A 22,512-nucleotide genomic window follows, 5' to 3' on the forward strand; every position below is an offset into this window, starting at 1 on the left:
TAGCATCATAGCACTGAATCACTGCCCTCAGCTTCATGTGATGCTTTAGCGATTTGAAGAAACATTTTGTGAGGCTTTGTCATGAGGCAAAATAGTGGAACATTGGCTGCACTCGCTAATCACATATCTGCAAGCACACATGGAAGTCCATTCCTCCACTTGAACCTCCCACACAGGAAACACACCCCACACGTTGTTTTACCATAGGGCAAATGTCTGTCTGAATACTTACTTATTGACACTGTTGTGTAAATGAAGTAAATGTTTTCTATCAAACTCATTCAGACTGGAAGCTTCAAAACTGCATACCTGTCATAACATGAAACCAAGCTCAGCTCACAGACATCAGACAGTGGTAATCTCTCAGAGCTCTGATCTGGGCCTGTCATCATAATTACATCATCAATGTATCATACAATATGTGGAAATAACTTTTTCTTTTTTTTTTTCTTTTTTTAAATTGCACTTGGCCATATTCAACTTTGATTATATTTACATTAATTGTGCAGCCCTAGTCCAAATGTTTGGTTTCAAATGCTGAATGAGAGGAGAGCTCTGTTTCCCACACAGAGGCTCTAGTTGGCCCAACCCACCCAGCTTCAACCTAACACCTTATTTATGCTCCTCGCCTGTCTGAGCTGCTGCAGTAACTGAGTGGAGACCAGAGGCGTCTCTGTGTGCAGACACCTGTGAGGTGTTTGGGGAATATTGGTAACTTGGGTTACACTCTCCCCATCTAAACTGCATGAGCATGAGTCTGCATGCACATCAGTCACACACCATGTCACCAAAGTCAGCAGCCAGGCAGAATAGCAGGGACCACCCAAACACACACACACCCACACACACACACTGACCTCAGCCCCAGACTTTATAAATTCCTAGAAACGCCCCTGCAAGAGAGTCAATAAAAACAGATGATATGGTCAAAGTTGTCAAACTTCAAGATGTATTGATTGATTCACATCATCAACTCGTGCATTGAGTAACACACAAGAAAACATTCCACCTTAAAGGTTTCCAGTTTCATTCATCATCCACTCTCCTGACGCTTCTTTACCTGTGATGCATTTACATAGAAACATGACAGAGGCAGCCTGTTGAACCTGGACAGCTTGTGCTGATGGAACTGAAAGCTGGATTGCAATCTTCTCAACATGATGAAACTGTTCATGAAGTCAGTGTAACATTTGATCAAGTGGTCAGGTCGTTGACTAATGTGCATCAACTTGCCACCATATTAACAGTAGTAACATCACCTTCCTGGTCTTTGATCTGCAGTCGGGGTCTAAAATTTACTTTATTTAACAATTTCAGCAATTTGGACTTTTAAATAATTTTTCTATATGATTTTGTTATCAAAAATTTGAAATTAAACTGGGAAACTTTCCACTGTTACATGAACCACTTCCAGCAAGGATACCTAGAATTCTCTACTTTTAAAAAATGAGATCCTACCACCACCACTGCTCTGTATTTCCCTCTCTGACAGCTCCTTTTAATCCTTGGTGAGGTGTTTGTTTGCTTTATTTGGATGTGTGCACATAGATTTTACTGATGATACATTTTACTTCTGCAATTGTATTAAAAAGGAAAAACTGCAATATCACATTGACATCAGTATTCAGACCCTTTCCTCAGTTCTTAGTTGAAGTAGCTTTGTCAGTGAATACAGCTTCCAGTCTGAAGGGGCCAGGCACTAGAGCTTTTTCACACCTGGGTTAGGTTAATTTCTGCCATTCTTCTCTGCAGATCCTCTCAGGCTCTGTCAGGTTGATGGGGACATGTTCAGGTCTCTGCAGACGTTGGACTGGGTTCAGTCAGGACTCTGACTAGTCCACTCAAGGCCATTCACAGTTGTCTCTAAAACACTCCTGTGTTGTCTTGGCTGTTAGCTTCAGATCAATGTCCTGTTGGAAGGTGACCCTTCAGCCCAGTCTGAGTTCTGGAGCAGGTTTTCATTAACCAATCTGCCTGTCCCCCCACAGCCTGATGCTGCCTCCACCATGCTTCAGTGTTGGGATTGTGTTCAGGTGATGAGCGGTGTATGGTTTTCTCCAGACATGACCCTTAGAGCTAAGACCAAACACTTCAGTCATGGCAGTCATGGTCTCATCAGACCAGAGAATCTGGTTTCTCTCAGTCTCAGAATCATTTAGCTGCTTCTTTACAAACAATCCTTCTTCTCCCCTCCTCACGGTTCTGCTCTGTGCTGCATCATCAGCTGTGAGACCTGATATAGACAGGGGTGTGTCTTCAGCTGACTTTACCACAGGTGGTCTCCAGTCAAGGTGTAGAAAAATCTCAGAGATGATCCAGAGAAATAGAGGAACCTGAGCTAAATTTAGAAAGTCAGAGTAAAGTGTCTGAATACTGAATACTGTCAATGTGATACTTCATTTTTTACCTTTGAATAAATTTGTGGCTGATGAGGGTTTTTTTATTTTAGCAAAAGGCTGCAACATAACAACATGTAAAAAGATCGAAGGGGTCTTAGGACTTTGTGAATGCACTGTGCTTTTATATATATAACAGTTATATTACAATAATATTAATGTGCTGTTTAGTGGGCAGCTGGAGTAAGTGACTGTTGCACAGAAAACTATGAAGAAAGGATTATGTTGCAGGCATGAGTTGGTTGGTGGATCAAAACAGTATCCAGCAATTTGAACCAACTCGTCAAGAAAGCACATAAAGGGATTTCCAAAGTTATCCAACCATCCAACAAGCAGCTTGGAGGGATTAAAGCCCCCTTCACCATCATCTCCTGAACAAGAACCAAATTTAGTTCCAGGAACTCGCTGCCAAAGAGCATGGAGAAAAGCAAAACAAAACATGTGACAACGAATACATGTAATGCTTCTTAACTTCCTGCAATGGAGAGGGACTGAGATTAAGTAATTTTGCACTTTAAAAAGAACTTGTCTATATTTGGCAGAAGTAAACTGGACACAATACAGCTACAGACTATAAGCATCAGGGTTCACTGTATGGACAATGAGATTAAAAGAGCCTTCCCTTCATACACAGCCAGCATATCAACTTGAACTAATCATGAACAAAGGCCTGTTTTATCCTCACCTCAAAGTGCTGCTGCAAAATACAAGATAAACACAAATTAAGCTCTTGCGTTCCAAAGTAAATAATATTAGACATTGAAACTCAGCCATATTGGATCTAATGAGAAGTGGTTTTAAATAATCTGAAATGTCATGCAAATCCCCAGATAGAAAAATCACTTAGCCAGATGTCGTATGTTCTCAAGTTTTACACTGAGCTGAGTGTTGTCTTTTACCATGAGAGATGCCGGTTGTTTATCATGACAGCCTCCCGCAAGCTAATGGAGTTTCATTTGAGCATGATCAGCAGAGTGACACTGCATTAATGTTGCTCAGCAAAAATCACAATCACTCAAAGCAACTGCATCAACAGTTTGAACTCTGGAAGCTGTGACCTATGATTATCGTGCTTGGTTTTCCTGTTATACTTTAATAAAGGTATTTCAGCAAGAAACGTACTGATGATGGGTGAAGGACAGACAGAATTACAGAGGCAGGAAAAAACGACAAAGAAACTGATGGAAAAAAGCACCTCATCCGCAACTATTTGACTTGGTTTTAAAAACACAGTCAGAGGTTCAGCTTTCAACAACACAGGCAGGCATTTTAGCTTCAGGAGTGACACAAAGTCTGGTATTTAGCTCCCATCCCTGTAGGACATCATCAGGTCTCTATGGCAGTCCATCACTTTCATTACATAACGCTGGAGTGTTGCCAAGATTCGTCCTAGTACCTCTTGTGAGGCAAGAACTTCAAACCAACCAGACAGTATTTTTTTGGCTAATTAAAACCCTATTCAAGAAAGAAATATGAAGTCATACAAATCAGTATAACAATTGAAACAAAGCATAGGTACAAGCGAACCACTTGGCAGCATTTTTTTAATTCATAGCTTCTAGGAATGGCACACATAGCTCACTATCGCCCTCAGCAGAGGGTTATGGCGTGAAATGATGGAGAAGCATAAATGTTTAAATATGCTAAAAATCAATGCTTCTCCGTGTAATGAGTCTATGCCGAATTGTACAGTGGAAGTGCTTGTAAAAGATTTTACATCATGATTCGGAATTACTAAATGTTTGTGCTTTGAAACAACTGAGCAACAATAAAATTAGAGAAATTCCAAAGGAGTTCGGCTGACTGTCCTTACAGTACCGCATGTCCTCAAGACAGGAGAAAGTGATATCAGGGGAAACTTCTCATCTAAAGACACATGCTCCTTACAGAAAGGCCGGACATTAATGACAGTGATGTGAGATGCAGGTGAGTGTTCTCCGGGGTCTGGGCGGCTGACGAACACTGCGTTACCTGAGGACATGGTGCAGACTTTTTTGCTGCATTGAGTCACAACTCCTGTGGGACGGGCCATGTGACCCAACTCTGCACCGATTTAGGGGAACGATCTCAGCTGTATGTACTGCAGCTTAAAATGACAAAGCCGACACACCGTCAGCGATCATCTGGAACAAACGGGCCAAACTAATAAAGTGGTAATATGATGGCGTTGGTGTGCAGAGCGTGGCTCTGAGCAGGCCGGTAGGCGAGGTCCTGTGCACTGCGGCTGTCCTTTGAAAGCTGCTTCATGGCTTGTACAGCCTCCCTGCACTGCAGTAGAGGTGTCGGAGAGACGGTTTAGATTCAATCATATCGTAATGAAACAACAGCTTGTGTGCCTTTACTTTAACTGCTAACCTCACAAATCCCCCCACAGTGACCGTGAACGCGTCCCACGGACAGCCACACCAAAGCACGATCTGCGCACTGCAATTGCATTAATTCAGAAATCACATAATCGCCGCTATAAACTACGAAGCCCCAGTTTAGAGGTCACGGACTGATTGTACCTGTTATTATCTTCTCTGCCGCCGTTTGTTTCTCAGTCATCATGTCCCGCAGTTTCACCTCCTCCCGAGCCTTCTCTCCGATACAGCTACACCAAGCAATTTTCCTGGTTTACCGGGTACTCCGGGCCAAAGAGGAAAAACATCAACAAAAACACCTTCCAGCCGCTGACTCGGTCACTCCGTCAACTTCACTTCGCTCTGCCGCTTTCTGCTTCACGGAACAGCGTTAAAAAGCACATGAACATTTGGGGGCCGGAGGTTTTAGAAGTGGGGGGTCAGTGAGTCAACGAGGAGTAGGCTAGATGTTGGACCCCAGACTGCGGCTGCTGCTGCTGTTGCTGCTGCGGCGGTTGCTCTGTCCGCCCCTCCCATCACGGCCGTCCTGGCTGGGAGTCCTGCTGCTGCCCAGTCTGCAGCTCTGCACGGGACATCTGTGGCTGCTGGGCCCTCCACATAAACATGAAGCCACACCTCTGTGTGAGAGGACGAACTCAAGACAATAACCTTAACCCATGTCAATAAAGTCATATGCAGGACAGGGTGTTGAAATATTATATTTCACATTTTTGGGAAAGAGGACATGTAAATTAGGGATCCTGCAGGAACCCTCTAGTCCAGTCTTTGAACATGGGTTTCCATTTGAGTTCCACTGGGTTTCCCAAATGAGATATATGCTGGGTCATTTTTATTCACATTTACAGTATACCTTTCTGTTAATCGTCTGTTTAAACGTTTTATTTACTATTATATTTTATTATTTATTTTTTGTCAATAACTGTATATGTAATTCCTATGGTGGCTGGGTGGGTTAAATTTTGCTCAACCAATCAAACAGAAGATCACTTTCTCTTAATTAATAGAAAATCTATTTGGGAATATGCACCACTAAAGCACAATATCACCAGATATGATAACAGTCTTACTTTAATACCCAGTTCTGTGGCCCTGTGTTGAGGAGGGTGGCTCTTGGTCACTGGAGAACCAGATGACACACATCAATTTATGACACATCTCTAAAAGAACCTATGCTGAATGGCTCTAATTCAAATCCTAGCTGCACCATAGCAACATGTAGTTGCTGAAATATGTAGCTGCCCCATAACAAGAAAGTGAACACACAATTGTAAGTGCATGTTGACAATTCAAGCAATCTTACTGAAAACACACTGAAAATGAATGTGCCTGTGGCAGCCTCAGTTTTAGTAGTGACTCAGCAACAAATCCCACCTCACAGCAGCCTGTGTGGGACAAACAGGAGAAACAGCCAATAACCTCTAAAGACTCACATGGGGACAAAGATGTGTCTGTACTTCCTCTTTGTAAAATGAACAGAAATCCTTGGGGCGTCGTGTGGCGTAGTGGTCTAAGCAGGCGCCCCATGTGTAGAGGCTACAGTCCTCGCTGCAGTTGGCCCGGTTAAGTCCCGCATCGGACGGCCTTTGCTGCATGTAATTCCCCCTCTCTCTGCCTCCCCATTTTCTGTATCTCTCTACTGCACTATCAATTAAGGCATAAAAAGCCCAAAAAAATATACTTAAAAAAATGAACAGAAATCCATCTTGAAACCAAACTTAAATATGTAAGTATCTTGTAAGTAACTAACTAAAATTGTAACAAATTCCAGTAAAATTTTGTGGAAATTTAGATCACGGGGCAAGGAACTAGTGATAGTTTTTTGTTGTGGATCTGGATCAGATTTAAAGACAGATCAGAGGATTTTTCTACCTTGAAGGAAGTACGTGCTCTCTAAAAATAACATGGTGTCTGTCTGCTTTTGTTTTTTTGCCAGGAGTAATCCTGGACGAGGATCCAGTTTCCTGTCAGGGCCTCAGTCTCTGAAGTTCAGCCATGAGCCCATCATGCTCCAGAACACAGTCAGGTGAGGTTTGGGTCAGGCAGGAACTAAGATAGTTTGTAGTTTTATAGTGTGTATTCTGACATCAGTCTTATCGTGTTTGTCATTGTAGGTGTGGACTATTGTAATGAGCTAGGTTGTTGCGTTGGGCTAAGTAGCCATAGTCCCAGCCTTTGCTTCAGCTGTAAAGTTAGCTAAGTTAGCTTAGCCAGACTATGTTTCGCTGCTGTCCTGTGTGTCACTTAGTGAACATGACCACAGCGTGTTGGGTGAGTCTGCGGTGTAGAAAAGCTAATTTGGGTGAAATAACTCAATGTCATGGTTTTCCAGTCTTTAGCACTTTTACTGAAAGGGAATTGAAAGTGGCTCTTCTGGAGGTTTTAGTTACTAAAGAGGTTTTCAACATACCAGCATCTCCTGGCTGGGGGTATGGCCATCGGATCCTCAGGTGAGGGGCATGCTCTTATTCCTGGTATAAAAAGTAGCAGATTGAAAGTGTGGCAGAGCAAGAGTGAGAGAGAAACTGGAGGCAGAGGCAGAGACAGATATGTTAAAGCTGCAGTCAGGTTTGGTTCCCTCTTCTGCTGCTGCGTGTTTGCCATCTATTTCTACTGCAGTGTTTGATGTGAGGGAAAGTGTTTCCTTGGTCGTTGTTTAGTCCTACATTGGTGTGTTTGACCATATTGCTACCGCTTTTCAGTGACCAAATGTTTGGAATGAGTGCCTGTACTACTCCCCCAAGCTCATGTTCAGTCTAAGTTTCTTTGCCCTTGTTGTCCTATTGATGGTGTGGATTTCATCATGGGAAATGACCACACAGGTACCCTGCTCCTGTGGCAGTTGATGTTCCCATTGCTTGAGTTGAATGTGATGACCTTGCACAACGTCATCCTGATGTGTTCACTGTTAATGTGCTGACTAGAGCTCAGAGCTGTAAGAAAAGTCAGGGTATTGATTTGTCTGATTCTTCAGTATAGTCTGTACAAAATAGAGATAGAATTTAGGTCTGAAAAATCAATGACCAGCAGGGGGCAACTCCACTGGTTGCAAAAAGAAGTCAGTTTGTACAGAAGTCTATGGGAAAATGACCCTACTTCTTACTTGATTTATTACCTCAGTAAACATTTTCCTAATGAGTTATTGGTCTCAGCTAGTTTCAAATGTTCATTTTGTAAATTAGAGTAAATTAAACGATAAAGCAGGTTCTGCATTAGGGCGTGGTGACCATGTGATTGACAGACACGCACAGCGACCTGCCTCTCAATCAGGATACAGCGTCAGAGCTTTGACCTTACTTTGTGTTTTCAGTTCATCAAAATTTTTTTGGTAAGTACATTTTGTTTGAAGCCTGTTTTTCGCCAGTGAAAATTAGCATCCAAATAAATATCACAGTCACAGTAAAGTACAGATGCACCTACAGCACCTAACCAAGCTAGCTAGCTAGTCCTGGCAATAGCTGATAACTTTGCATTTGCTATGAGACCTGGCCCTGCTGGGCTGGTATCATTTACAGGTTACAGGACTGATTTACTGTTCTGTAGACTGGAAGATTAAACATCCAGAATAAGGTCAAAGTAGTTACACTACAACTGACTGCAACTCTTTTTTTAAAGTACATGGAAATGGTTATTTTGAAATGAACCATAGTTGTTGATGCTGTTCTTCAGTGTGTCTGCTGTTCAGTCTGAAGACCTTATGTTTCAAGATAATTCATATACAGTATGTCAGAATTTCTATTTAGAAATTCAAATTATTTCACATAAAAGTTACAAGTGTGTTCTTATGTACAATATACAATGGAGAGTTTGTTCATTTAGTTTTCACAACAGTCCTCAACTACAGCAGACATTCCTGCACCTATCTTGACAGCTGGTTTATGTATATGATTAACTGTGATCCACCATGTTTCAACTCAGGGGTTTGTCTTTTCATGTTATTTGAAAGGTGAAAGCTGAATGAAGTCATGTATGGAGCAGCATACACTGTCATTCATCTGGTTATGGAAAGGGGAGACTGCATGGACAACATCCTAAAATCTCAAATGGGCTGTGATGATGATGATGATGATGCCAGAAAGCCACTTCCAGTTCAGCTTCCTCTAATGAAATGACGGACTAACTCTTCTAAAGTTTATGTATTACTCTCTGTCTTTAGTATTGTAACAGACTGGGTGACATGTTAACGTAACTGTTCTGTTTTAGGGTTACTGTGTTAAGGATGTTAAGTGCAGTTAAGGTAGATGGCTCATAATTGCAGATACTGAGTTTTACAGGTTGTCAGTGAATGTGTGTTATGCTTAGAGGCTGTGAAGCCTGTCAGTTATCTCAAGAACCTACGACAGTGATTGATGTGAGACAACGTACCTGTGTGGGGACTGGTTGTTGTTTTGTCTGTTAGTTGGGAAGCGCGAGCTAGTCTACGGCAGGAGTTGTTGAAGTTGTGAATAGCGCTGAGAGCGGTCAGAGCAGTTAAGGTTTGTTGTTTTAGCGTTGGCTACAGCCCACAGTAGCCCGTGTTAAGTGAACGACTAAAGTACCGGCAAAACAAGCTCAAGACCCATAGCTTCATTATTGAAGGACACTACATTTGGTGTCAGAAGTGAAGAAAAATGTTGCCTACGGAGCTTCCTACACCGCTCGCTAACTTCCATCAACGGCTAGCAACTACTGTTACTGTTCCTGCGACCCCGACATCTTCCCCTGGCCAGGCAGATGGCGGCAGACAAAGCCCTGCGAGAGATGCAACAGGCTGGACTCATAGAACCCTCCACCAGCTCCTGGGCCTCACCAGTTGTCATGGTCCCCAAAAAGGTGAAGGACGATTGGAGGTTCTGTGTGGATTTCAGACCCCTCAACAAAGTGACCAAAAAGGATCCCTACCCCCTCCCGCACATTGATGAGGCCCTGGACACAGTGGCGGGGTCTTCCTGGTTCTCCTCTCTGGACCTGTGCAGCGTATACTGGCAGGTCCCCCTCGCTCCCAATGTCAGGCCCAAGACTGCCTTCATCCCGAGCAAGGGCTTGTGGCAGTTTAAGTGTGTCAGCACCATGGATGAGAAGGTGCAAACCAAACAGTGAGGGACTGGCCAACCCCCTGAAAGGTTTTCTGGGCCTAGACTCCTATTACAGGAAGTTTGTAAGGGGGTTCTCCTGCATCACTGCACCTCTTTTCCGCATGCTACAGAAGGGGGAGACATTCTCGTGGACTGAAGAGTGCCAGGCAGGACTCACCTCACTGGAGAAAGTCCTTGTGGAGGCTCCAGTTCTTTTCCCACCTGATCCCACTCTGCCTTTTGTTCTTGACACAGATGCCAGCAGTGGTGGCTCAGGTGCTGTCCTGGCCCAGGTGACGCCTGGCAGAGAGAGAGTGGTGGCATACCACAGCAGGACATTCAGTAAGGCCGAACGTCTGTCAGGATCCTAGTGTTTTTCTGTCTGGAGCTGGGCGGAGCTGAAGTCACCATTCACCTGCACACCTGCCAGCCGTCGGTAATCAAGCCACCTGCCAGCCATCAGCAATCAAGTCGCCTTCACTCCACTCTGCATATAACCCTGGTCCAGTTCACAGCTCTTCGCCAGATTGTCAGCTTACCTAAGTGGTCCTGCTTTTTGCCGCTACCATTCTGGACCTCGCACGCCACTCCACCTGACCTGGCCTCACTCCGCTTTCTGCAGACTCACCTGGATTACCTCTGGACACCTCCCAAGCCCCAGCACCCCCTGCCCCGCTCCAGCCGCTCCAACCTTTGTAAAATAAACATTTGTTTTTGCTACAGCCATTCAGTGTCTTGTCTGCATTCTGGGTCCAGACCTCCATTCATTATGACAATGTCATTATTGTGTCACCCAGCGGGAGCTGCTCGCTGTGGTCAGTGCCACCCTTATTTCGTGGGGGGCCTCCACTTCACAGTGAGGACCAGACCACTCTGCCTTACAGTGGCTCATGTAGTTCAGAGAGCCAGAAGGTCAGCTGGCACACTGGATCGAAGAGCTACAGGTATATGACTTCACTGTGGTCCACAGACCAGGAGCTCAACATTGAAATGCTGACGCACTCACCCCTGCAACGCTGGAAAAGAGGAAAGAGGCACAGGACAATGAGCAAGTGCAACCACATGTGAAATGTGGAGTTGTGGGGCTGATGTGATGACAACGTACCTGTTATTGGCTGATAGTGTGGGGACAGGTTGTTGTTGTGCCTGTTAGTTGGGAAGCAGGACCTAGTCTATGGTGGAAGTTGTTAAAGTTGTGAAAAGCGCTGAGATGACACGGTGAGAGCAGTTAAGTTCTGTTGTTTTGGCATTGGCTACAATCCACAGTAGCCTGTGTTAAGTGAACGACTAAAGTACCGGCAAAACAAGCTCAAGACCCGTAGCTTCATTATTGAGGGACGCTATAGTATTCACAGATTCAGTTTCTCACCTGTGACTCAATTTCAGCTATTGTTGATCGGTGATGTTTGGACATTTTTAAGAACAGAATTTATAAATATTAAACTGTGATAAAGTGATGGATCAACTTTAGCTCAGTTACCACCTCCACAGGTGAACGTATTTACCAATTAACATCAAAACAGTGTTCAGCAGGAAACAGCTGGAACTTACCAACCAGAACACCCAGGAGCAAAATGGGACTCCTGTAACAGATGTGTGCTGATTTTACCTCTTTAGATGGATGTATTAGCTATACAGACTGTTTAGTGTCTGCTGAAGGTTTGACAGTTACATTTCAAAGTAGTTGGAGGTGTAGTAAAGCTAATGTACTAGTATGTATTAGTTTTAAACCTCCTGTGTAAATTGCACTGAGAACATTTTCCATAGACTACCGAACATTTTCCTGGTCTTTACAAATTTAACATTGCCTCATAATGGATCTAACAGGACACTGGTGAATTAGTGTTTTCACCATCAACAAACTTAAACCTTTACTTACTGCGTACAATAAGTAGTGTAATACTAATTTAACAATTACAAATAAAAAATACAGCTGTGGATAGAGGTAAAGGTGAACTTCACTGTCACGAGACATGTTTGCATGATAGAGGTAAGTGACATAATTTTTAGTAACAAGTATAAATAACAATATAAATGGTAGCCATGAGAAACCACAATATAAAAATAATACTCCATATATACACAGCTCCAAAAAATTAAGGGAACACTTAAATCACACATCAGATTTTGATGAACGAATTATTCAAGTTGAAATCTTTACTGATGTACATTGTTTAACTTGTCAAGAACAAAATGACACAACAATGGTCAATGGAAACCAAAATCATCAACCCGTGGTTGAGAGAGCTGGATTCACAGTCACATCGAAAATCTAAGTAAAAATTGAAATCACAGGCTGATCCCACTTGCGTGAATTTCATCACGGCAACTCATAATGTGTCATAATGAGTCAGTTGTGTGTTTGGCCCCCACATGGCTGTATGCACTCCCGACAATGTCTGGGCATGCTCCTGATGAGTTGGCGGATGGTGTCCTGCAGAGATCTCCTTCCAGACATGGATCAGGGTATCAGTGAGCTCCTGGACTGTTTTCAATTGGATTTAGGTCAGGGGAACATGAGGGCCAGTCAATGGCATCAATGCTTTTGTTAAATCACAACTCTTCACTTCCTGTATCAACACCCTATCAATCCTTAGTTGGCCACTACCCCCAAGGCTATTTAGGTCAGCCCTTTAGGCCTGCAACTTCCTCTCTATTTCCCTCCAAACACCAGCCAGAACAAAGAGAGGATGGATGTGAGTTATGAGTTAGACTTTTTTCCCTAAAATAATTGATTTGTTTGATTGATATGGCATGTCTTGTCTTGTGTTACGGCCGTGGCCGTATTCGGGGGATCTTCATCTTTCCCTGTGTGTGTGTGTGTGGTTGTTGTGTCCTGTCTTGGCCTATGGTTGCAGTTTGACCCTGCGAGAGGGGATACCCATGACGTCACCGGGATTTCCTGGGAGTGTTCCACCTTTCCACCGCGCCTTCGATGCTCCAGCTGCTAGCCATCTCCCTTGATCAGCTGGGCCCGCCTCTCGTCTCCACCCCGAGTATAAAAGGACTGTCATTCGGTTGTTCGTGGCGATCTGTGTTGCCCGTATGCAGGCTCGCCTCCGCGCTGAGTACCAGTGCTCGTATGATTGCGATAATTGATAGAGCCGAGTGAAACCATGTGAAGAGTTGTGTGTGTTTTTGGTTTTTGAGCGTAAAGCTAAGTGCAGCTCTGTTTGCGATCTGGTGTTTTGTTGGTTTGCTTTTCTTTTGTTATTTGCTTGTGTCCTTTTGTGTTAATTCCGTTATTGGGTGGCTTTGTTTTTCGTGTGCCGCCTCCCTTTTTGTTTACCCTGTTTACTTTTGTTAATAAATAACCTTATTTAACCCTTTACATCGTGGGTTTTATGTTACTTCCCTTTCCCCTAACGAGCTGGTTGCAACATCTTGTCTGAGAGTAATTGTTTTATTTCATTATACTAGATACCTGAGTTAATCCTTGTGTTGTTTGAGTAGAAAGCCAGATTAAGGATGCATTGATGAAGTAAGTTAAAGTGATCTAATCTATCATCATTATTTTTGTCATTTGTTTGATATTATTTAGATCAGTAATATTCTCTTTCCATATCTCTTTTTATAAAAAAAATCTGCTGCTGGATTGATGCCCTTCTATGGCCCTGTCCAGATCTCCTTGTGTAATGGCCAGTCTCCTCCATGCTCTTTTTTTTTAAACATGTTTTTATTTGAAGAAATGAACATTCATCACAGATTTCAACGTACATAATTTTTCTTATTTTCTCCCCCCACCCACCCCCATGCTGCCAACACGAAAATTCAATTAAATACTTAATGATAAAATAAATAAATAAAAATAAAAAGAATAATAAAAAACAAATAAATAATATATAATAATAAAAATACAAAATAATAATAACAATAATAATTTTAAAAAATAAATAAATAAAAATACAATAACAGAAGAAGTGGATATGGAATTATGCCTGCTTAATTTTCAGTCTTGTGGGAGGACTTCAAGTTTCTCAAAATAAGATAGTAGAGGGGCCCATGTTTCAAAGAATTTTTGGGTTGACCCTCTAATGCAATATTTTATCTTTTCCAACTTTAGGAATAAAATCAGGTCTTTCATCCAGGAGGAATATTTGGGTGGATGTCCTGATTTCCACTCCAACAGGATTCTCCTCGGCGCCAGGAGAGTTGAAAAAGCAAGCACGTTTTTAATTTTATTTGTCATAGATGAACCCTCCCCTGGGACTCCAAATATAGCCATTTCAGCACTAGGTTGGATATCTCTGCCAAAAGCTTCAGATAAAGTTTGAAATTTCGTGGTCCAGAAATTATACAGTTTATTACAGGACCAGAACACATGGGCCAAATCAGCTTTAGCTACATGACAACGTTCACATGTTTCGCTGACATTAGAATAGATCCTAGAGAGTCTGGCTTTGCTATAATGGATTCGATGGAGCACCTTGAATTGAATCAAGCCAAGGCGAGCACATGAGGTTGACCCATTTACTGTATATAAAGCATCATCCCAGGTTGCATCAGAGATATTTATTCCCAGTTCTTCTACCCAGTCTGCTCTGATCCTATCTAGCGTCACTTTATTGAATGATGTGATACTATTATAGATTTGTGAGATGAGACCTCTGCAGCGCATGGGAATTTGCAGAATGATATCTATTCCTTTTTTTGGAGGTAAATTAGGAAAACATGGGCTGATGGTACGAACAAACCGGCGAATTTGGAGATAGCGGAAAAGACTAGAGCGCTGTAAATTAAACTTGGTGGAGAGAGCATCAAATGTGGCAAAAGTACCATCTATATAGAGATCATTGAATTTACTTAGGCCTGCCCTCTGCCACTGGACAAAGACATGATCTAATTTGGCTGGGGTAAAGACATGATTATTGCAGATGGGACTATAAAGAGAGAAGTCTGTCAGATTGAAGTTTTGTCGGAATTGTGCCCAAATTTTTAAGGTGGAGATTACAATCGGACATGAGGAGTATTGTTTGGGAGAGAGGGGGAGCTTTGACGTAACTAATGCAGGGAGTGATGATGATATACAGGCATTAATTTCTGTTTGGCACCAATCAGCATCTGGTCTGTGAATCCAATAAACTATTTTTTGTAGGTTTGCTGCCCAATAATAATACATCAGATTGGGCAGAGCCATACCCCCCTCTGACTTATGCCTTTGAAGGAATCCCTTACAAATCCTGGGATGCTTGTTAGCCCATAGAAATGAAGACAACAGTTTATCAACCAGTCTGAAAAATGACTTTGGAAGGAAGACTGGAATACTCTGAAAGAGGTATAAAAGCCTTGGCAATATGTTCATTTTAATACATGCTATTTTTCCTGCTAGGGTTAGGTTTAGAACACTCCACTTCTGAAGGTCACATTTTTTCAGATTCAGTCAGATTATTAATCAGGGGAGTGTAACGTGAATACCACAATTTGAATTTTGCTCTCGTTAAAAGAATGGGGCACCAGTCCTCAGGGAGGACAATTTGATTAAAATACAGATTATTCTGATCAATCTCACATCCAAAGTTGTGATTTCTCGATTACAGGGATCTCCGATCTTCACTTCAAAGAAACACAGGGCAACAACTGGGTCACGTTGATAATATTTATTAACTAACTAGACACAGGAGTAATACAATGAACAATGATAATGACATGAATCTATAACTAACAATAACTGTATCTACCAGCTGAACTAGCAGTAATTTGGGCGATGGTGAAAGAGAATGGATTTAGTTATGTGTATAGCATTTATTCGTAACGGTGGGAAATTATTAAGTCGTGACTAGTATTATTCCGACATTAACCCAGTTCGGAGCAAAGGATAGAGTTGCCTACTTTGAGTTGCGGCGCGCTGTTGAGATCCTAAACAGCGCGTAGTCTGCCAGTAGACTTTCTTCCGTAGGCACTCTCGAGATCTGGTCAGCCGGTCCTGGTGTGGCCTGTAGCCGGAGGGACGGAGGTTGACGGCGGAATAAACGCTAGTATTTAATTTAATTTGCCAGATAAGTTGGAAGGAGTTGGTGTTGGCCAAACAACGCAAAACCTTCAAAATTTTCTAGACAAAAGTTGGATTTGTCGAAAAGGAAACAACAAAATTACTTATACACACCTGTGTGTGATTCAATTTGGAAGGCTTGGCTTGCTGAAATAGCAAAACAAAAATTGCGCACAAAAGTATATAGATTTAGGACAAAGAACACGAGGTTGGTACCAAAGTAACAAGTAAAGTTTAGGCTAGAAACAAACGTGAGCTAGTGTGCAAGACGAGACGTAAGAGTGACTGTAAGAAAATAAGATTGTACGAAACTTGTGAAAAAAAAGTACGAAGCGTAGAAGGGTGTAGAAAAGTTTTAAGAGCGAGTCGAACCCTGGAGGATCCTGCTGTTTTATCCTCGGGGTGTGTGTAGCCGGGGGGGCTTGACAGTTGTCACCACCCCTTTGGTCTGCCTTCTCTTTCTTTGTTTCAATAAAGAAAGAGAGAAATAAAACCTTATGTTAATTTGTTTAATTTGGTTTTACGCGCAAGTGTTGCGTATTCTACTCCCACCATGGCCCATTCATTTTGACAACGGCCTATATCAACTATCTAGCTAAAGTTTGGACTATACAAGATAAACTAATAACATCATCATGGTTAATAGTACACATGGAATATATGGATTAATGAAAGGATAGCAATTTGTAACCACACAAATATATAGCTAAGTTACAATATGAAACAGTAATGTCAATTGTCCTTAGATGGCAGTATTGTAACGTGATGGATATGTACCTTAGAACTAATAAAACCTATCTCAGTCTCCCTTTGGGCTACAGAAATGAACTTTGGATCATACTTTATGAAAATCTTTCAAGAGTAATACTGCATGAATTACCTGGTGATAGGACATTCGGTTCAATGACATTTCAATCATGCTTTATAGATGTGGAATAGTTCATCAGTCCGGCTTGGAATGTAGGATGGTTTTATGGTGGGGGTCTGTGATTCCTCATGAGACCCCCCTTTGGGTAAGAAAGGGTGTTAAAGGTGAGAGTGTTGTTTTCTCTTGTGAGAGAAAAATGAGTCAAGAGTGTGAATCCTGGTGGTTTAGCACCTTGATGTTATTTGATAAGAGGTGGCACCCACCTATCAATCCCAGATGAGTGTCAGGGATGCAACATGAAAACAGTGTCAGTCTGTGGGGGAGAGTTGTGTTTGTCTCCCATTTGTTGCAGGAGTGTTGGTTCGGGGGGGGTTCCATGAGCTAGCCATGAATTCCGATGGTATCTTTAAAAGCTAGTCTATTGGTGAGGGGAACTCATTTCGTCCCTGTTTTCTATCCAAGTGATAGTTTGATGATGGGAAAGTGGACATGGGAGGCTCCCCATATCCTCCAGAGCACCCCAGTATCCTTACCATAACTCTGGTGTCCGGTCACTGGCGTCCACCAGTGTCCGCTACAGGAGTAAAATTTTTGTCATACAAACCAGAGAACGAACGGGTAACATTAATTCCCAAATTTTTAAATCCTGATCTAGTGAGAGGGAAGGGCAACTCTGTTTCTGCAATTTGGAGGGCTAAGTTATTGATTGGAAAACACTCACTCTTAAAAAAGTTCAATTTATATCCTGAAAACCTGCCAAAACGGAGTAACATATTCACAATGTCAGGGGCAGATGACACTGGGTCTGAGATGTAAAGCAATAAGTCATCTGCATATAAGGATACTCTATGTTCTAACTGTTTTCTGTAGATTCCCTTAAAGCGTTGTGAGGTGTTCGGCATAATGGAGAGAGGCTCGATAACTAAAGCGAAGAGAAGTGGACTAAGAGGACAGCTCTGCTGGGTACCCCTGGACAGTGAGAAGGACTTAGAACGCAATTTATTAGTGATTACACTTGCTTTAGGTGATGCATACAACAGCCGTATCCAAGATATAAGTTTGGGCCCAAATCCAAATTTTCCCAGTACCGCAAATAAATAGGGCCACTCGACCCGATCAAACGCTTTTTCCGCATCCAGGGAGACCACCACCTCAGGAATCTCCAAGGATGCGGGAGAGTGAACGACACTGAGGAGCCTTCGTATATTAGAAAAAGAGTGGCGACCCCTGATAAAGCCTGTCTGATCTGGCAAAATTATGTCCATCATAACATTATCCAACCTAATAGCAAGAAGCTTGGCTAGTATCTTAACATCGCCATTTAGAAGTGATATGGGCCTATAGGAGCCACGATCAACTGCATTCTTCCCAGGTTTTAACAGAAGTGTAATATTAGCTTCTGTGAGGGTCTGTGGCAAGGATCCCTGATCCAGTGAATGATTAAACATTTCAAGTAACAGAGGGGCTAATTTGGATGAAAATCTTTTGTAAAATTCGACTGGGTAGCTGTCTGGTCCGGGAGCCTTGCCACTTTGCATAGCTGAAATAGAGCTGATTACTTCATTAAGTGTAATGGGCTTATCCAAATCTTTCCTCCTATCAGGGTTAATAGAAGGGGTAGCTAAGTTATCTAAAAAATTTAACATGTCACCCTCTGGGAATTCAGATGTGTATATGTTTGAATAAAATGTCTTAAAAATATTTATTTACTTATTTATCCCAACAGGGTCTACTGTTAGCTCATCAGGAGACTTCTGAATCTGTGGTATGAGCCGGGCCGCCAATCTACATTTAAGCTGGTGGGCCAAAAGACGGCCTGCCTTTTCACCATGCTCGTATATAAAACCTCGAGACTGCTGTGTAAGATATTATTTCGCCCCTAATTACCACTTTCAATGTCTCCCACAAGATAGACGGTGATACTGAGTCTGATTTATTTGCCAGTAAGAAATTATCTATAGCGGTGGATATTCTTTTATGAAAGTTTTCATCAGCTAGTAAAGTTGAGTCCAATCTCCAACTGGGGCGCTGAGCTTGGTTAAGGGGAAAGCCTAAATCTAGCAATACTGGCGCGTGGTCTGACTCCACAATGGCTGAACATTCACTTTTCTTAATAAAGGGCAGCAATGTTTTATCAATGAAAAAATAATCAATTCTTGTACATGATTGGTGTACATGTGAAAAGAATGAGAACTCTTTATTACGTGGAAAAAGAAAGCGCCAAGGGTCTACACAGCCTGCCTCATTCATAAATGTAGACAGGGCATGAGCCATCTTGGATGGAAACACTGACTTGGGGCTAGATCGGTCCAAGGTCGGATCCATAACACAGTTTATGTCACCGCCAAAGATCAAACGATGAGTGTTCATGTTAGGTAAAGCAGAGATGAGCCTAGATATAAAGCTGGCATCATCCCAATTAGGAGCATATATACAGGCAAGTGCAACTTGCATATTAAAGAGGGAGCCAGTCACTATGACAAATCGGCCCTGTGGATCTGATATGGACTCCTTAAGAGAAAACTGTACATTTTTGCATATTAATATCGCTGTTCCCCTTGCCTTGGTATTGAATTGTGAATGGTATAGTTGTCCTACCCATGGTTTCCTAAGTTTCATATGGTCTGCTGTTACCAAATGTGTTTCTTGTAAAAATGCTATTTCTGTTTTTAATTTTTTAAGATGGGCAAAAAATTTTGCACGTTTCACCGGCCCTCTCATGCCTTTTACATTCCAGCTAGTAAAACGTACTGCTGAACTTCTCATCCCTACATCGCTGCTTGATAAGTCAGTCATGGTCATTCAATTTTATGGTTGTCGTGACCCAGTGACCTCAACTGAAAGCCCATCACATGAAAGCCTGTCATTTTATCCACAAAATCAAATATCATAAAAAACAAAAACAAACACAAATGAATCACATAAACCGATATGACAGCACTGAACTTGAACCCCAACAGAACCCACCCTAACTGTGCCTTTGCTTCCCCAACTGAAGCAAACTGCAGTTCCCTATATGGGAGCGTGTCTATGTTCCCACAGCCCTATGTTCCCACAGCCCTATGTTAAGAAATATGGGACCATAGGGTTTCCTTTTGAGAAAAATCTTAGGCCTTGTCCATTAACCCGGGTAAATATAAAAATGCAGATTCACAATGAAAACGATCTCCATCCACACTAATCGTTTTCAGAACGCTTTGCATCCACGTTCCACGGCGTCTTCACATTTATCCACCTCAGCGATCTTTTTTCTAAAGCATCATTTTCAGTTTCGGAATTCACCGTTCTAATGTGGACGGAAGGGCTAACCGGATAAATATTACCCGGGTTAGTGTGGACATGGGCTTATGGGAACATATAAGACTCCGGGAAAATAGGGCCTAATTTTCAAAACATTCTTAGAAATGTGGGAATATAGGGCTGTGGGAACATAGGGCTGACCCCCCCTATATAACTTGTAGATCTCCCGATAGACCATCCTCTCACTAACTAACTTGGGAGGGCTCCCGATCAACTTTGTGTGCAGAAATTACACTATTAATCTATAAACCAAACCAGTAACAGTGGTTATAAACTGTGTCATATATGGAAATCTTCTGTTTTTCAGGGCAGCATCTTAGCCATAAGAGCCTCATAATCAACCTCGTATTAATATGATTAGCGGCCAAGATTCAGGTTAAAGTTAACTTAACGGTGTAGCTGTCTGGATGCAGCACATCAAACAGAGCAACTAAACATATGGTCCTTTAACCTAAAATGATTAACATCTGGGCCTTAAATAAGGTGGTTAGAAAATAAAACAAAACAGGTAATTAAAATAATGTGGTAGTGATCTAAACAAGACCATACACAATCCAATATTACTGTGTGGGTAGATATTTAGAAATAAGGTAAACAGCCGATGAAAACAAAGGATGAAGGGCCGTGGGGGTCGTCCTGCTGCAGGCTTAGGTCCAGCTGCGCGGTGAGCACGGTCCAGCTCTGGGTGGGACAGGAATATGTCATCCCCCATGACATCTTTCAGCAACTTTGAAATAAAAATAGTAGGGTCGTGGCCATCTTCACTTCCTTCAGGCAAATTCAGGATACGAAGGTTGGCTCTGCGAGATCTATTTTCCAGGTTTTCAAGACGATCCAGCAGGGATGCGTTCTGGGCCTGGAGGGATTTGACGGTAGCTTCAGCGTCACAGATCCGTTGAAAGTTTTCACCCATCAGGGTTTCTGCCGCCACAAGTCGACCCTGAAAGGAGCTAACTTTGTAACGTAGCACATTCACTGAAGCTTGCAGAGGCTGAACTGACTCTTGAATTAACGTGGCCACATCTTCCTTAAAGCTGACCCGTTGCTTAGATAGTTCTGTAATCAGTTCAGATATGGAGACAGGATCTCCATGCTTACTGTCGCCAGGTTTTTCCGCATCGGTGGACGCAGCCGCCATTGTTGCTAGCTTGCTAGCTATGCTATGTCTGGTTTCCATTTCGCCGTCGCGAAGGTTCAGCAGCTATATAAGTGAAGTACTTTACGTATAAGTAGGTCCAAGCCGCTACGGCGCTGTGTGTAAAACTTTGATTAATTAATTAATAAGAGAGTTGAACGGGAGCCCCCCTCACCCTACGTCTCTCTCCTACATTGCCAAACCGGAAGTCCTCCCTCCTCCATGCTCTTGAGACTGTGCTGGGAGACACAGCAAACCTTCTTGGCACTGCAGATATGGATGTGCCATCCTGGAGGAGCTGGAATACCTGTGCAACCTGATTGGGCTGCAGGTACCGCCTCATGCTACCAGTAGTGACAAGGACACTAGCAAAACACAAACCTCAGCCTCAATCAGTGAGGCAGGATCAGGAGAGAGCAACTATCTGTGGCCACCACATCCAAAACCATTTCCTTTTTGGGGGTTGTCTTGCTTTTGCCTCTCCGCACCTGTTGTCACTTGCATTTGCACCAAAGCAGGTGAAATTGATTCACAATCACTTGTGCTTCCTAAATGGACAGATTGATATCCCTGAAGTTTAAAGGTGCAATGTGTAAGATCTGGACAGAATTTTAGTTTAAAATGTTCAAAGAATGACAAATTAACACCATCAATAGTATGTGAAGGAGCCACAGTGATGATGTCATGACCAAGACCACCAGTCATTGTATTTCAGAGATATCTACTGAAATGAGCATGCTTACCAACTAGCCGCATCCCGGACAGTGTTGTAATACCACCTAGACACACTAGATGCTGTGTGAGTCAGTGTAGCGTCTAGTCTGCCCTCAGTCCCACGGAGAAGAAGAGCTTCCTACTGAGCTTAAAGTTCCGCCACAGCTCCTGACAAAAAAAAAAAAAAGAAAAGCTGCCAACGACCATCACAGAAACGCAGAGATGTCTGAATTGCCTAGTAAGCAATCTTTATCTCTATCCCAAAGAACCGCTCCGACAAGAAACCATGTTCAACGGCAAAGAAGCAAAACATGGGTGAATGCTGGTGTGTTTTTCCACCACAGAAGACAGCTCAGACAGAGTAAAGAGATGAGACTTTTCTTTTAGACTGGTGAGTAACATCTAATGTTGGTTTGTAGCATAAAGTATCATTAGTGCAAATGACAAACTGTACTGACAAACACTTCAAGTGGCATAAATGTATAATGTTGACATTTTATTGATGTAGTAGAATTTAGTCGGTTCCTGCGGCTGCTGTCCAGCTAGATGCGTCAGTAACTTTTGTTTTACAAGACGAAGAGACTGTTTGATCCAGAACCAGCCTGTTCAGGATCCACTGCCTAATACTGTATTTATTTTAGCATATTCATATCTATCCTTACTATTTATTATACACACACAATAGACCTAACATGT

At 42.5% G+C, this 22,512-nt stretch overlaps 1 protein-coding gene across 2 annotated transcripts in view; it reads right to left on the bottom strand.

The window, feature by feature from the left end:
• The window catches only part of hspa12a (heat shock protein family A (Hsp70) member 12A), a 57,861-nt gene extending 52,660 nt beyond the window's left edge, over positions 1–5,201 (bottom strand). For both annotated transcript variants that reach the window (XM_022765127.1, XM_022765126.1), the window contains exon 1: positions 4,904–5,201. In XM_022765127.1, the coding sequence (XP_022620848.1) occupies positions 4,904–4,946 (43 nt within the window). In that variant the 5' untranslated portion in view covers positions 4,947–5,201. The remainder of the gene's footprint in view (positions 1–4,903) is intronic.
• Between the last annotated feature and the right edge of the window lie 17,311 nt (positions 5,202–22,512).

This window comes from Seriola dumerili, unplaced genomic scaffold, assembly GCF_002260705.1.
Source record: "Seriola dumerili isolate Sdu_G_001 unplaced genomic scaffold, Sdu_1.0 BDQW01000665.1, whole genome shotgun sequence".
In the NCBI taxonomy this organism is placed as follows: Eukaryota; Metazoa; Chordata; class Actinopteri; order Carangiformes; family Carangidae; genus Seriola; species Seriola dumerili.